Here is a 14870-nt window from a genome sequence, read left to right as displayed (position 1 = left end):
TGGAACAAGGAAGAGACGATGACCACCCGTTTGTTTTAACTGCAGACAGCCAGGTGAGTAATGAATCCTATATTGATGTTGGTGTTCAGTGCGGTTATTTCTTGAATGACACCCTGGGCGAGACCCCCTTCTTGTTAGCCATTTCACACAATTCAGAAAAACAAAAATGTGCATGAACTATAAGCCTGTATTTATTATATTATATATATATATATTCTATGTATTAATAAATGTGCGTTATTTAGAAGAAAGTCGAGGTATGACAGTGGATCCCCTCCTTGTCTGTTCCATATAAGGGAGACCCAGAGGTGAAGTGCCCCAACCCCCCCTCCCCTTCTCTGGTGACAAAGCACACAGACACTGAAGAGTAGAGCTGTTAAGGCTGGGCAGCATGTGTAACTTCCTAAATCTGACTAGTTAATGAACTGTTAATATATGTTGACCTGCCCTTTTCAACCATCCAGTCTTCAATGTTACTAATTCTTTGATTTTGATGAACTCTCTATTTTGAAATGACAACGTTTGATGTGTTCAGATTTGGACACACTGGGTCAACTTGTATGGGACACTGTTAGAGATGTGTGTACCCAGACGTTTGTTGTTCAGTGTGGTTGATCTGTCCATAAAGCCATTTGTAGATTTCCTCAAGCAGTTTTATCCTTTTGTTAACTGTGATATTGTAATGCACCTGATCTGATAAAACATCATGTTTACTGAACATGCTGTTTTTATTGATGCATTTCAAACTTTTTATCACACGATGGTGTATGACTCTTGACTTGGAGGATTAAATAGTTTGTTCAACATATTTCAAGGGGACTTATCTACTTGTTTGGCTCTGATTCTTATATTGTAAGATCAGCATCGTTGTTTGTGTTTATTTATCATTCCTTTATATGTTGGCAGTATTTATATTGAACCCTTATTAAACATGTTTATTCCTTAAAACAACTAAAATAAAGTTAATATAAGTAAAGTTAAAGATAGTTATAAAAAGTTCATCAACCACTGACAACATATGTGTTGAACACAGTGTTCAACAGGGCAATATATGCTGTACCTAGAACAGGTTAGTCAAGTTTTCTCTCATTCTCACACAGTAAAATAATCACCTGGTACAAGGTTGTTCACCATTAGTTGGTGCTGTTGTTGCTTCCTTGTCTGTCCACGTACTTTCAGCACATGGTGTTTTTATTATATATGAAACTGTTGTTTCATTTTTATTTGTGGATTCACACAAACACATTTAATCAAACTTCATCTGATGATTGTTTTACTGAGTAACCATCAAAGATGTTGGATTGAACTCTCAATGTCCTCTTCAGCTCCATGTTTCCTGCTGATGGTGCAGAGTTTAACCTCTGGTGTCATCATATAAAAAGATATACATCACTATGTATGTGTTTATGACTCTTCACCGCTGTCTCCTCTCACAGGGAGAAGATGATCTGCTGGATCCTGCTGCTCATCAACCTGACCTCCTGTGTCTGTGGTTAGTTTCCACCTTCACTTTATTATCCATGAAGAGAAAAGTCCAAATACACTTTCAGACTTCCATCTTTCAATCTGTAAGGAGGAAGGCCTCTACAGCACTGAGAGCATCACTAAACTGTCCACAGAAACATCTCTAGATGGAGTTTAAAGGCTCACATGTTAAAGTTGTCACTTTGTCTGGTCCTCACTTTCCCTCTCTGTCTCCTCAACAGGAACATTTGTAGTGAATGTGACACAGACCTCCTATCAGGCAGAGGAGAACCATAACATCACACTGGAATGGACGTTCACAACCAACACTGACAGTTCCCTCAACTCTCTTTCTATCTACTGTCTACTGATTACTGATCACAAGGTTTCAGTCCTCTATGATCTACGTGATGGTGTCGAGGTCACAGAGTCTCAGGATGATCAGTTTAAAGGACGAGTCCAGTGTGACAAAGACGTCCTCAGAGAAGGACGAATCAGACTTCATGTGTCCAGACTCAGGACTGAAGACTCGGGCCTGTACCTGTGTGAAGTGAGAACAAATTACGGCTTGAGCTCTGACAGATGTCGACTCATTGTCACTGGTAAGTTGATTTTATAGAACTCAGTTAGTAAAAGAGGACTCAGAGTCTAAGACTATTAGTTTGGTGTGTTAGCATGCTAACATTAGCTAATTAGCACTAAACACAAACTAATAGCTGAGCTGAGTTACTTTAGTGTTAAGTTAAATTCCTCCTGAGGGGGACACGGATGGACAGACTGATATTTCCATCCACAGAGCTGCTGCCAGCGGCTGAAACTGTCCATCATAACGACCTGGAGCCATGAACCAGGAAACAGAGAAAATCAGCAAATCCTCACATTGGAGAAGCTGTAACTAGATAATGTTTGCTGTTTAACCACATTTTATATAATGTCCTTTACAGCAGCTGCTGATGAGCCCAAACCTCAGAGACCAACAGAGAGTCCACAAGCAGAGAGTCCACAACCAGAGAGTCCACAACCAGAGAGTCCACAACCAGAGAGTCGGGGAAGGATCGGCCTCTATGTTGGACTGACAGCAGCTCTACTGGCTGTCTGTGTCGGACTCTTCTCTGCCTCCTGTCACTGTTTGACTAAATCTGCTGATAAGAAATGAATCATCTCTGCAGCTGTACAGATGTTGACACAACCCATCAGGACTAACAGGACTCTGTCTGGAGGACCCTCTTTCTGTCAGAATGAGTCATCAGACTGTTTAACACCTGACTGATTAAACCAACAGACTCTGAGACTCTCTCAACATCTGTTTTAAGTGTCAGAAAACTATTTGTAATATAAGCTCTCTACAATGTCCCAGTTGTTTGAGTTGTCAGTGTATGAAGAGTTTCTCAGAGGAATCATTCACATTGAGCTGTAAGTTGGTTCAGTCATTGGTCGCTCTGTTCTCCCTCCAGCTGTTGTCAATCATCAGTCTTAAACAATGAGTCTGAATCAACAAGACAACAGAATTAGAAGAGAATTGTTCATTATTATATCTTAATCCTCCTGATGGATATTGTTACAATGCACTGGGTTTCTAATGTTCTGTTTATACATATTTTATATTTAAATAATCCTGTTTGTATTTGACAGAGTTATAGTATTGTATGTGTAAGTTTTTTTAATATCAGACACCCAGAATGTCAAGAAGTAAAAGTTTATCAAAAACAATGACATTAAACGTTAAGACTTTAAACTGATCTGTCTATTTAGGTAATTTTCTTCATGGATTTATTTAAAAAAAACATCATGAAATGAATAAAACAGCCCACCACCTTTAATAGTTCAAGTGTCTGTTTTGTTACATTAGAATAGAGCATATTTATTTAGTGTTATTAAGAGAGAATGAGCATTCTTGGGGTACAACCACCTTATAATGTCCATACTGAACAAAGCACATTAAGATCATAATTGATGACAACAACTTCCTCAGTTAGTGTCAATAATCAGTAATTAGCAGGTTATTGAGGGGGAAACTCTTCATGGCCTAGTAGTTGTAGAATGAGCTCATTCAGAATAAGGCATTCATACTTTATAATGACTAACAAAGAGGCTACTACTAATACGCATTGCATAACAAGTTTTATATTAGGGGGCAAGCAGAGAGTTTCCCATCATGCACTGTGGTCAGAGGAGAGACGCTGCTTCTGAAAACTGCAGCCGCCTTCAGTTGATGATTTTAATATGAAGCCTCAGAGAAATTGAATGTGAGATTTGAAGTGAAACTGGAAACACAAAATCGTATATAGAGTATAACATGTTTATAAGACAATTGAATAAGTTCGACTGGAATCAACAAGACACAGAATTATAAAAGAACAGCAGCAATAATTATTCTATCTTAATATTATGATGGCCATTGTTACAGTGCTTTCATACTGATTATAATGTGTACTTATTGTACATAGTACACATAGTATAATGTGAGTTGGTGTTTTACTACAACCACAGAAAAAGGAAAGTTCTGACAAAAATGGAAACAACAAAGTTTGTATTTATTTCTTTTATTCCAGAAAGATTCATTAGATTTATTTATTTAACTTTAAGGTATAAAAATCATCATAAAAAGTTCATAAGATAAAGTGAATAAAAGAGGATAAATGTAATCAATTAAATCACATATGGAGAAACCTTCCTGCTGCTTTCTGCTGCATTCCAGTTACAGAAACATTCAAACAACAACCACATTGCTGGATTCAGGTGTGTAATGATATTATCATAATGTAATATTAATCTTCTTAGTGAAACTACTTTAAACCAAAATGCAACTAATGAAAGTTGGACAGCTTTTCAGAACCTTAACTTGTGGAAAACAAAATCCACTGAAACAAGACGACCTAACTTAAAGTAAAGAGCTCCCTCTGCTGATCTTCATCCTTAATAGCAGTGTGAACAACTCAAAGCTTTTCTTACAGCACACATACAATGAAAGAATGATAATCAGTAACACAGTAAATAACAGCAACAATAAAACAGTAACAGTACATTTCAGTTTAAATTGCACATTACAACAAGAAAAGGTTAAAGCTTATTGCCAGTGTACATAACACATCAGAACAGGCAGATCTGAAGGATCTTCAGTGAACCTGAACACTTCATTACATCCTGCAGGAGTCAGCTACATGATCCATAGAATATAAAGAAAAACATATTCTATTGTCACAGCTTTAAATGCATAAAAGGTAAATAAAAGAGAAATTGAATAGATTATACCTGGTATATGAGGTACACCTGCTTATCTGTATTTCCTGTCAGCCAATGGGAAACTACTATTTTCTGTGTCCATGGTATAAGTTAAGAAAGTTGGACTACGTTTTCCAGAATCAACTCACCAGTGACATTCAGAAGCTGCCAGCAAATAATGTGTGTTCACTTCACACAGGTACGATGATAATAAATTATAATAATAATAATAATAACAGATGTTGGAGAGAGAGTGTGCATGTGTGTGTTAGTGTCTCTTGGTTTTATGATTCAGGTCTTGAACGAATGCTCTGATACAGAAGTGGGGTCCTCCAGAGTCCAGACAGAGTGCTGTTAGTTCGTTTTCTCTGAGAAACTCATATATGTGTATAATGTTTAAAGTAAAACGTAAAGCAGAATCCCGCACAGACAGCCAGTAGAACTGCTAGTGCCACTCCAACATAGAGGCCGATCCTTCGCTGACTCACTGGTTGTGGACTCACTGGTTGTGGACTCTCTGTTGGTCTCTGACCTTTGGGCCAATCAGCTGCTGTAAAGGACATTAAGAACAAAATGTGGGTGTTTGTGGAAAAATTTTACTGAAACAGAAAACAAACCCAACAACGGACTGACACAGAGAAAACAAAGACTCAACATAATCTTATTTTGCATCATTGGTTACCATGGTAACATATCAGCATAATTATTTACTTTACTAGATCTTCAATGTGCATATTAAAGATATGTTTTTTTAATTTTACTTCCTACAAACTATGTGTGGAAATTCAGCATAATACAATATCCCAGATACTCTGATGTTTCTATTAAGCGACTGAATTAAATATTTAAATTAGTGATAAATTATTAATAACTACAACTTTTTACTACAAACAGCAAATACTCCCCTGGTTCCAGTTTCTCAAATGTGAGGATTTGCTGACTTTCTGTTTCATGTCTGTCTAACTTTAATATGTTGTGTTTTGAACTGTTGGTCGGACAGAACAAACAATGTGAAGGTTGTAGGAGGAAGACTGTTGGGCTGTTGGTAGCTGCTCTGTGAATGTTAGTTTGTCCATTCATTTCTACCTCAGGGTGAATTTTACCTTTGGTGACCCCCCAAACGTTCCTTTTTCTGCCAACATCAGGTCAAAATATTCACACACTAAACTTGTTCCCAAGTACAGTTCCACTGAATCAACTTACCAGTGACACTGAGGCGACATTTACCCAAACTGCCACCATAATTTGTTCTCACTTCACACAGGTACAGGCCCGAGTCTTCAGTCCTGAGTCTGGACACATGAAGTCTGATTCGTCCTTCTCTGAGGACGTCTTTGTCACACTGGACTCGTCCTGCAAACTGTTCATCCTGAGACTCCGGGACTTCAACACCTTTACGCAGATGATACAGGACTTTGTCATTAGTAAACAGTTCACAGTAGATAGAAAGAGAGTTGAGGGAACTGTGAGTGTTGGTTGTGAACGTCCATTCCAGTGTGATGTTATGGTTCTCCTCTGCCTGATAGGAGGTCTGTGTCACATTCACTACAAATGTTCCTGTTGAGGAGACAGAGAGGGAAAGTGAGGACCAGACAAAGTGACAACTTTAACATGTGAGCCTTTAAACTCCATCTAGAGATGTTTCTGTGGACAGTTTAGTGATGCTCTCAGTGCTGTAGAGGCCTTCCTCCTTACAGATTGAAAGATGGAAGTCTGAAAGTGTATTTGGACTTTTCTCTTCATGGATAATAAAGTGAAGGTGGAAACTAACCACAGACACAGGAGGTCAGGTTGATGAGCAGCAGGATCCAGCAGATCATCTTCTCCCTGTGAGAGGAGACAGCGGTGAAGAGTCATAAACACATACATAGTGATGTATATCTTTCACATGATGACCCCAGAGGTTAAACTCTGCACCATCAGCAGGAAACATGGAGTTGAAGAGGACATTGAGAGTTCATTCCAACATATTTGATGGTTACTCAGTAAAACAATCATCAGATGAAGTTTGATTAAATGTGTTAATAAAGATGAAAGAACAGTTTCATATATAATAAAAACACCATGTGCTGAAAGTACGTGGACAGACAAGGAAGCAACAACAGCACCAACTAATGGTGAACAGCCTGATGGTTGTATCAGGTGATCATTGTGCTGAGGAATGAGAAGAATCTGCTCCACCCCTAGGTGTCATGAGTGCAAGTATGTTGTCAGTGTTTTTGATGCGCATTTAATTACCTTTAACATAAAACAAGTGCTAGGCAAGGATTAAAACTTTTAATTGCTTTTAATCCCAGTTACGCAAAATTCAATAATGAATTCAAAAGTAGTGTGCTCTGCCATATCAGGTCGTATATAAAGGAATGACAAAACAACTGCAAATAAACCCAAACAACGATGCTGTTCAGATCTTACAATATAAGAATCAGAGCCAAACACACACTGATATATACATCCCTCGAAATATGTTTGTTAGTATTAAACGTGCAGCTGTTCCTGCTGTTCTATTCAAATATACAGACTCAACCTTTACAACTGAAGTTAACTCCTGATTAACACCAACATCAATATAGGATTCATTACTGACCGTGTCTCCATTCAGATGATCTGTGAGTGTGTGTTGGTTCCACAGCTATCACAGACTACCCTTACACACTGTCAGTGGTCCTGTTCCTCCATACATAGTGACATTATACAGATGTACCCAAAGCAACGCTGGCCACGGATCCTTTCCTAGGTGGAGGTCTCTCTGTGTCTCCTCTGCTTTTATATGAATGCCTGATGAAAGACGTCATAAGCCGCTAACAGGTGGTAGGCGGAGTAAAACAAGACTGGGAGTCTACTGAGAGTTCCTGTACTTGGGAACAGAGGAGCTAAACTAAACACACCTTAGTTCAGTGCCACTGCTGAGTTGATTCAGTAGAACTTTCTCTTTCATTCAGCAGTTTTTTTTGGATAAATAAGATCTGAGGAAAAAAAGTATTGTGGACTACCACAGCAGTATCTGGGACATATGATACACCTTCATCTTTATAGTGACCAAATGGTTTTATTGATTTGGCTTTTTGCCATTAGAAATGCACATTTAGATTCATATACTGACATAAAATAGATGTGATTATAAATAGTGTGAGTAATACAGAAGAGATTTTAAAATAACCTTTACCCCCCCTCCCATCCATCTATTTTAGATGGAGAGAGGAGTCATCATTCAATAAAATATTTTTGATTATTTGGAAGGCAGGGTATAGTTCCATCCATTATATCTGATAACACTGTACCTACTTGTTGTTAGCTTTATATAATTATATATAGTTATAGTTATACTGAGATCTGTTGTGGATATTTAGGTTGATTTGTATGAATGACACAGATTAGTTTGGTCTCTTTACAGCAGCGAGGGATTTGCCCAAACCTGAGGCACAAAACACAAGAAGTCGGGGAAGACTCGGACTCTACTGTGCAGTTTAGACGTCTCTGTGGCTTAGAGGTAAAGTGGATTGTTCACTTATCGGAAGGTTGGCTGTTCGGTCCCACCCTTCGATCCTACTAACAATACACATACCGCTGCATCAGGTTGGCTTGCATAGCTGTCTGTTCACTGCTGCCAAGTTATGGTCAGCCATTCTCTCTCTATGCTTGTGGCTCCTTGAAATGTAACTGACTGTTTTATATTCATATGAATCATTTCAAACTTTATTTGTCAGACATTGAAAATGTTTCTTGTGTGTTTCAGTAAATCAGTTTAATAAATGAAAATGTACAATTTGATCAATCCACAGTTCCTTAAAGATTTTCTAAATAAATCAAATTAAAGGGAAACTTTTTGTAATCAATACTGCAACATTGTTTAGCTGCTGGAGGATTTTTATTTTCCCACCAATTTAATCAAATATTTTATTTCTTAGTTTAATGTTATTCTTATATCTATACAGTCTTATTATAATGATCTGTTGTGAGCAGAGCCTCACATGAACTCTTACTACAGAAACTGTGTTGAGTTTAAAGTCTGAAAGACTCAAAGAACAGCTGCTGTCTGACTGTGTGAATCCACAAATAAAAATGAAACAACAGTTTCATATATAATAAAAACATCATGTGCTGAAAGTACGTGGACAGACAAGGAAGCAACAACAGCACCAACTAATGGTGAACAGGCTGATGGTTGTACCAGGTGATTATTTTACTGTGTGAGAATGAGAGAAAACTTGACTAACCTGTTCTAGGTACAGCATCTGGTCCTGTTGAACACTGTTCATGACTCACACAGCATCATATGTTCTCAGTGGTAGATGAACTTTTATAACTGACTATCTTTAACTTTACTTATATTAACTTTATTTTAGTTCTTTTAAGGAATAAACATGTTTAATAAGGGTTCCATATAAATACTGCCAGCATATAAAGACAAAAGACAAAACAACTACAAATAAACACAAACAATGATGCTGTTGTCAGATCTTACAATATAAGAATCAGAGCCAAACAAGTAGACAAGTCCCCTTGAAATATGTTAAACAAACTATTTAAGCCTCCAAGTCAAGAGTCATACACCATCTCGTGATAAAAAGTTTGAAATGCATCAATACAAACAGCAGGTTCAGTAAACATGATGTTTTATCAGATCAGGTGCATTACAATATCACAGTTAACAAAAGGATAAAACTGCTTGAGGAAATCTACAAATGGCATTATGGACAGATCAACCACACTGAACAACAAACGTCTGGGTACACACATCTCTAACAGTGTCCCATACAAGTTGACCCAGTGTGTCCAAATCTGAACACATCAAACGTTGTCATTTCAAAATAGAGAGTTCATCAAAATCAAAGAATTAGTAACATTGAAGACTGGATGGTTGAAAAGGGCAGGTCAACATATATTAACAGTTCATTAACTAGTCAGATTTAGGAAGTTACACATGCTGCCCAGCCTTAACAGCTCTACTCTTCAGTGTCTGTGTGCTTTAGTTCATTTCAGTCACCAACAGACAGAAAGATGACATGGGCTATAAAACAGAACACGGAGCGATAATAGAAGCTGGAAACAGTTTGTTGGTATTAAACGTGCAGCTGTTCCTGCTGTTCTATTCAAATATACTGACTCAACCTTTACAACTGAAGTTAACTCCTGATTAACACCAACATCAATATAGATTCATTACTCACCTGGTTGGCTGCACTTCATACAAACAGGAGAGGGTCGACTGTGGCTCAGAGGTAGAGTGGGTTGCTCACTGTTAGGAAGGTTGCTGGTTTGATCCTCACAAATCCCAAAATGCATCAGTTTCTGTGTGTCTTTATTTAGCAGACTATGGCAAGCCATTTTGATATTTAACAGCTAGACTGGATATGTGTTGCAGATATGTCTAATTCAGTTTTGCCTAGTCAAAAACAACATTTCAGATATCTGCAACTACATTCTTCCTAGGACAGATGATGTCACTTTTGCCATTCATTTGTATGGGTTTTCTCATTACGGATATCTACAATTCAGTTGCAGATATCCACTATGTGAATTACGGATATCTGGAATTGAATTGTAGATATCCGTAATTCCAGTTAGTATGTATATCCAGTCTAGCTGTTAAATGTTAAAATGGCTTGCCATAGAAAGCAACGTGATAAAGACACGCATCAACTGGAGCTGTTGACCCTACACAATCTTGTACTACTACTGTTCTAAAACTACCTTACATCTCTACTGTCATTATAACGATCCAGTAACTACTTAACCTTCCACATCCTCGTTAGCACTAATAATGCCACATCTGTTTTATTGTCCTTATAAACTATATAAACAGTTTAAAACTAAATGGTAAGCCTGAAATGATATCAGACCTGATCAAATGAATTTGTATTTCACAATATATATCCATCATTATTTCTTCCAGACATTGATCTGAGTACTGTAGATAGCCTGTAGCTCCATTAGAGGACCTCCTACTTTTGAGTGTTTTTAATACATATAAATAATATTCTGTTCTTTTTTACTGAGTAACCATCAAGTGAGGAAATGTGCATTCCAGTTGTTTTTCTTTTCTATTTTTTTTTACATTTTAAATCGCTGTCACGCACACAGCATGCGCACACAAGCTCCTCCTTTACCACTCCACTGAGACAGACAGCGCGCACAGCAAGGGCACGAGCAGCAGAGTACACGTGGGCTGCTATTGTGATATGCAAATGTCAGATGACGTCACCTGAGCTGTCTGACACAGTGGCCTCTCCCACAGACACTCTACTGTGATGGAGACTGTGGCTCAGAGATGTTGGCGACCTCTCTGGTGTTATTGGAGACTTTATCAGTTACGGTGCTCAACGAGCAGCGGGTGCTGCTGTGAGTCCCTCCCCGTCCAGAAGCACTCACAGGCGGCCAGTCTCACAGTAGCAGTCCGAGCAGAGGAGACGAAGCTGCTTTCCTTACCGAGGAGTTGGTAAAAATGCTTTCCTGTGGAACATGCGCGCAGATGGCACTAGGGCCGGGGGGGCATGACCCCCTCAGATTCATAGTGACCCCCTCAGATTCATAGTGAGCAGGGAGCACTCAACTGTGGGGTTACGTTGTTCAGAGCTCCAAGTTCCGACTTTCAGTGTAAATTGAACACACCATAAGCCACGACTCTCACAGACTATAGGGAATTCCTAATAGTACTACTTCTGTCATTTAAAATGTGAATTTCATTATTATTTTTTTCATACCTTAAAGTTCAATAAGTAAATCTAAGGATTATTTCTGGAATAAAAATAAATAAATACAAATTTTGTTGTTTCCGTTTTTGTCAGAACTTTCCTTTTTCTTTACCCTAACTTATAAATGAAGCCTGGACGACATATTAAAAGAGACTGATGATAAACATGTCTACCTCATTAATACTCTTAATGTCCTAGTAGTTGTAGAATGAGCTCATTCAGAATAAGGCATTCATACTTTATAATCACTAACAAGAGTCAGTATGCTGCATGCTAATAGGTAGATAGTTAATGGTCAATATGTGAGCCTTAATATGAAGTGTTACCAACTTTTCTTCATGTTTTAATCTTAAAAAATGATTCCATTCAACTTATTGAAGGATTATAAATGTTCTGTGGTTGATGACAATTTCTATGAGCCAGAGAAGCTGAATAAATTAATCTCAAATATTCCAGATCATTTCATTCTGAGGTGACACAAACATTTGATCACATGGGATGTCAACATCAGCACAGTCTCATGTTACAGGAAACAAGAAGTCATCCATTTGGGGAACTTGGTGAATATTGTTGAACGTTCCCAACAGTCAGACAACTCTTTATCTTTCTGTTTGTAACTGTGAGGACATTCTGACTGTTGATTGATGGCTTTAATATCTTTGAGTTTGAGGAGGACAGGGGCTTTAAAGTTCTATGAGAAATAAAGAATAACAGCTTTTATTTCTATACTTTCACTTTGAAGTAAAATCATGTGACTAAAGCTCCTCCTCTGGATTTTGTCTGTCTGAATCTGAGCTGATGCAAGAACACAGTGAATTGCTCCATATAAAATCACCTACTTCCTCCTGTAACATTCAGACTGTAGTGAATCAACTCGTCCAGTTCAGACATAAAGTGTGACAGCTTGCTGCTCCATCAACTACAAAGTAAGTAACTCAAACCTTTGATTTACTGTCAGCACAGTTTGAATTGTGTACAGTGGTTCATTCACTGCTGATATGTTTGATCCAATGTCGACTCGGATTAGAAAACAGTTTAAAAATGGCTCTAAGTGTATTTGAGATTAATGAGCTGGATAAATACAGAGTTTGGAGGTTTAATCTTCATCTTGATGTGATAGAAAGAGTCAAATGGCTTAATTGATCAGTTGATCAAAACAACTTAATTAACAATTTTTATTAACATATATAATCTGTTAGGAAACAAAAGTGCCAACAACTCTGTGGTTCCAGAATCGTAAATGTGAGGAACTTTTCTCTGTTTTATATAATTTTAAATTGAATATCTTTGTGTTTTGGACTCTTGGACGAGCAGAAATAGGCAGTCTGAGGACGTCACATTGTACATTAGGTGGTTGAGAGGCTTTTTCACAATATTCTGACCTTTTATGAGTAAAACAATAGATTAAATGAAAACATAATCAGCAGATTAATCAATACTGGAAAAACATCCATGATAGTATGTTTTTTTATGGCTGAACTTTTATATCAGCTGATCTGGAAAGTTCACAATAAAGTTTAAAATCCAGTTCAGCAGGTTGGATGGTCTTTAGAAAGTTTCTAACAGCGAGGATTAAAGAGTTCTACCAGAGATGAAATGAAAAAATGTAAACAACAGTGTTTCCTTTCCAGATCAGTGTCTGACCGATGCAATGCAGCCAGAAAGTTGTTCAGCAGGAAAACTGCGCCATCGCTCGCTCGTCCTCGTTCACACGCTTGGGGAGGAGTTCATGGTTCCTGGGAGCAGCTGACAGACAACACACCTAGCACAAACACATGAACAGGTAGGACTTTGTTTTAAAGCTGAGGCTACTGCAGTAACTGTACACTGAGATTATATGAAACAAGATTCTGCACTCTGATGTTAACAGCCGCTTTAATATCTAGTAGCTCACAGTGTGTACAGCACAACAATCAGCACAGAAACATGACATGGTGCTGATTGTAATTGTTGTACGGAAGCCCTGAGGGGGTAGGGACAAAAGATTGTGTTGATTTTCTACGTCAGATCTAAATAGTTTTCTCTCCTGTTTATGTGTATGTCTTGTGGCTGAAATGAGTATTACAACAACAAACATTGAAAACAATCACGCAGCGAACAAAACTTTTCTTATTCACAAAAAGAAACTTAGAAACCTGTTGAGTCTCTGTAACTCATTTTATAACAGTGTAGACCTTCTTTATGTGATAAGTGTCCTGACATCACTTCTGTTATGATTGGGCTCTATACAAAGAAAACTGACTTTAATAAAACTGATCACCATGACTTCTGTATTTATAACCACATGTGTAGTTTAATATTATCTGAAGGATGAAATGATTCTTTAAAGCAAACCAAACAAACTCCAGTTATACGACAAAGACAAGACTGATTTTATGACACTCTTACAACAGAAATGCTCCTTTGTGACCTTTCACTTTATTTCTGACTGATTTATAAACATTACAAACCTTAAAGGAAGATCTTCTTCGTGCTGAGTGATCTACCAATCTGTCCTGTTTTAATAAAGCTCTTCTTCCTCTAATAAACCTGTCTCCTCTCTGACAGGGAGAAGATGATCTGGATCCTTCTGCTCGTCGGCCTGACCTCCTCTGTCTGTGGTTAGTAGGACTGAAACCAACAATTCATTTCATTAACGATTAATCTGCTGATTATTTCTTCCATTAATCCAATCAAACTGTTTATGAATGTAAAGAAAGTTGTGAAAAATCTCCCATAAAGACTTCCAGAGGCCAAAGTGACGTCCTTAAACTGCTTGTTTAGTTCAACCAACAATTAAAAACCAAACATTATTTCATTCACTGTCATATATTACAAAGACAAACAGCAAACCTGCCCATATGAGAAGCTGGAAGCAGCAAATATTTGGTTTTGTTTCACTAAAAATGACAATTAATGTAATATAATTTCTTGGAATGAATTAAATGGATGAATCACACACTAGTAGCTCTAGTGGTTAGTTTATGTGTAAGTCTCAGTACATCTGACAGAAATGAGGTGAAGATCGATGTCTGACTCTACATAACGTCTCTATTGTGCCTCTCTTTGCCCTTTCTCTCGTCGACAGGGATGTTTGTCTTGAAAAAGACTCCGACCTTCTATCAGGCAGAGGAGGACGATAACATCACCATCGGATGGGACAGTCCCATCATGTCCCTCACCATTCTGCGTTGTTTCTTCCAGTCAGAGCCTCTGAAGCTTTTCTATGAAATGGTTGACGGTGTGGAGTCCTCAGAGTCTCAGCATCAGCAGTTTGCAGGACGGGTGCAGTGTGACAAAGACGTCCTCAGAGGAGGACGAGTCAGACTTCATATGTCCAGAGTCAGGACTGATGACTCTGGACGTTACTGGTGTGATCTGGCTGCTAATTATGACAAGATCAGGAGAAGATGGGGGCTAGAGACCACTGGTAAGCTCTTTAAGTTGATTTGAAATGAAAAGCAGAAATGCTCTGTGCACTGCAGCACTGTACAATGGAAGTGTTACTGT

At 38.0% G+C, this 14870-nt stretch overlaps 2 protein-coding genes across 19 annotated transcripts in view; one reads left to right on the top strand and one right to left on the bottom strand.

Moving 5' to 3' along the window:
* LOC127363552 (uncharacterized) overlaps positions 1-14870 on the top strand; it is a 53036-nt gene that overhangs the window by 7272 nt on the left and 30894 nt on the right. The window contains exons 1-4 of one of the 5 annotated variants that reach the window (XM_051400154.1): positions 12072-12307; positions 13013-13164; positions 13929-13981; positions 14449-14790. The exons of the other annotated variants lie outside the window; for them this stretch is intronic. Coding sequence (XP_051256114.1) covers positions 13157-13164; positions 13929-13981; positions 14449-14790 — 403 coding nt within the window. The 5' untranslated portion in view covers positions 12072-12307; positions 13013-13156. Of the gene's footprint in view, positions 1-12071; positions 12308-13012; positions 13165-13928; positions 13982-14448; positions 14791-14870 lie in introns of those variants that run through there. 5 annotated transcript variants of the gene reach the window in all.
* Positions 1-14870, bottom strand: part of LOC127363560 (V-set and immunoglobulin domain-containing protein 1) — a 68091-nt gene that overhangs the window by 29679 nt on the left and 23542 nt on the right. For 2 of the 14 annotated variants that reach the window (XM_051400217.1, XM_051400218.1), the window contains exons 2-4: positions 6458-6513; positions 5890-6243; positions 3992-5236 (exon numbers count right to left, since the gene is read on the bottom strand). The exons of 5 other annotated variants lie outside the window; for them this stretch is intronic. In XM_051400217.1, coding sequence (XP_051256177.1) covers positions 5064-5236; positions 5890-6243; positions 6458-6506 — 576 coding nt within the window. In that variant the 5' untranslated portion in view covers positions 6507-6513 and the 3' untranslated portion in view covers positions 3992-5063. Of the gene's footprint in view, positions 1-3991; positions 5237-5889; positions 6244-6457; positions 6514-7273; positions 7681-14870 lie in introns of those variants that run through there. 7 more of the 14 variants (XM_051400222.1, XM_051400211.1, XM_051400210.1 and 4 more) reach the window with 5 other exon arrangements.

The sequence above is a fragment of the Dicentrarchus labrax genome, unplaced genomic scaffold (assembly GCF_905237075.1).
Source record: "Dicentrarchus labrax unplaced genomic scaffold, dlabrax2021, whole genome shotgun sequence".
In the NCBI taxonomy this organism is placed as follows: domain Eukaryota; kingdom Metazoa; phylum Chordata; class Actinopteri; family Moronidae; genus Dicentrarchus; species Dicentrarchus labrax.
This window is presented reverse-complemented; position numbering and strand designations above follow the sequence as displayed.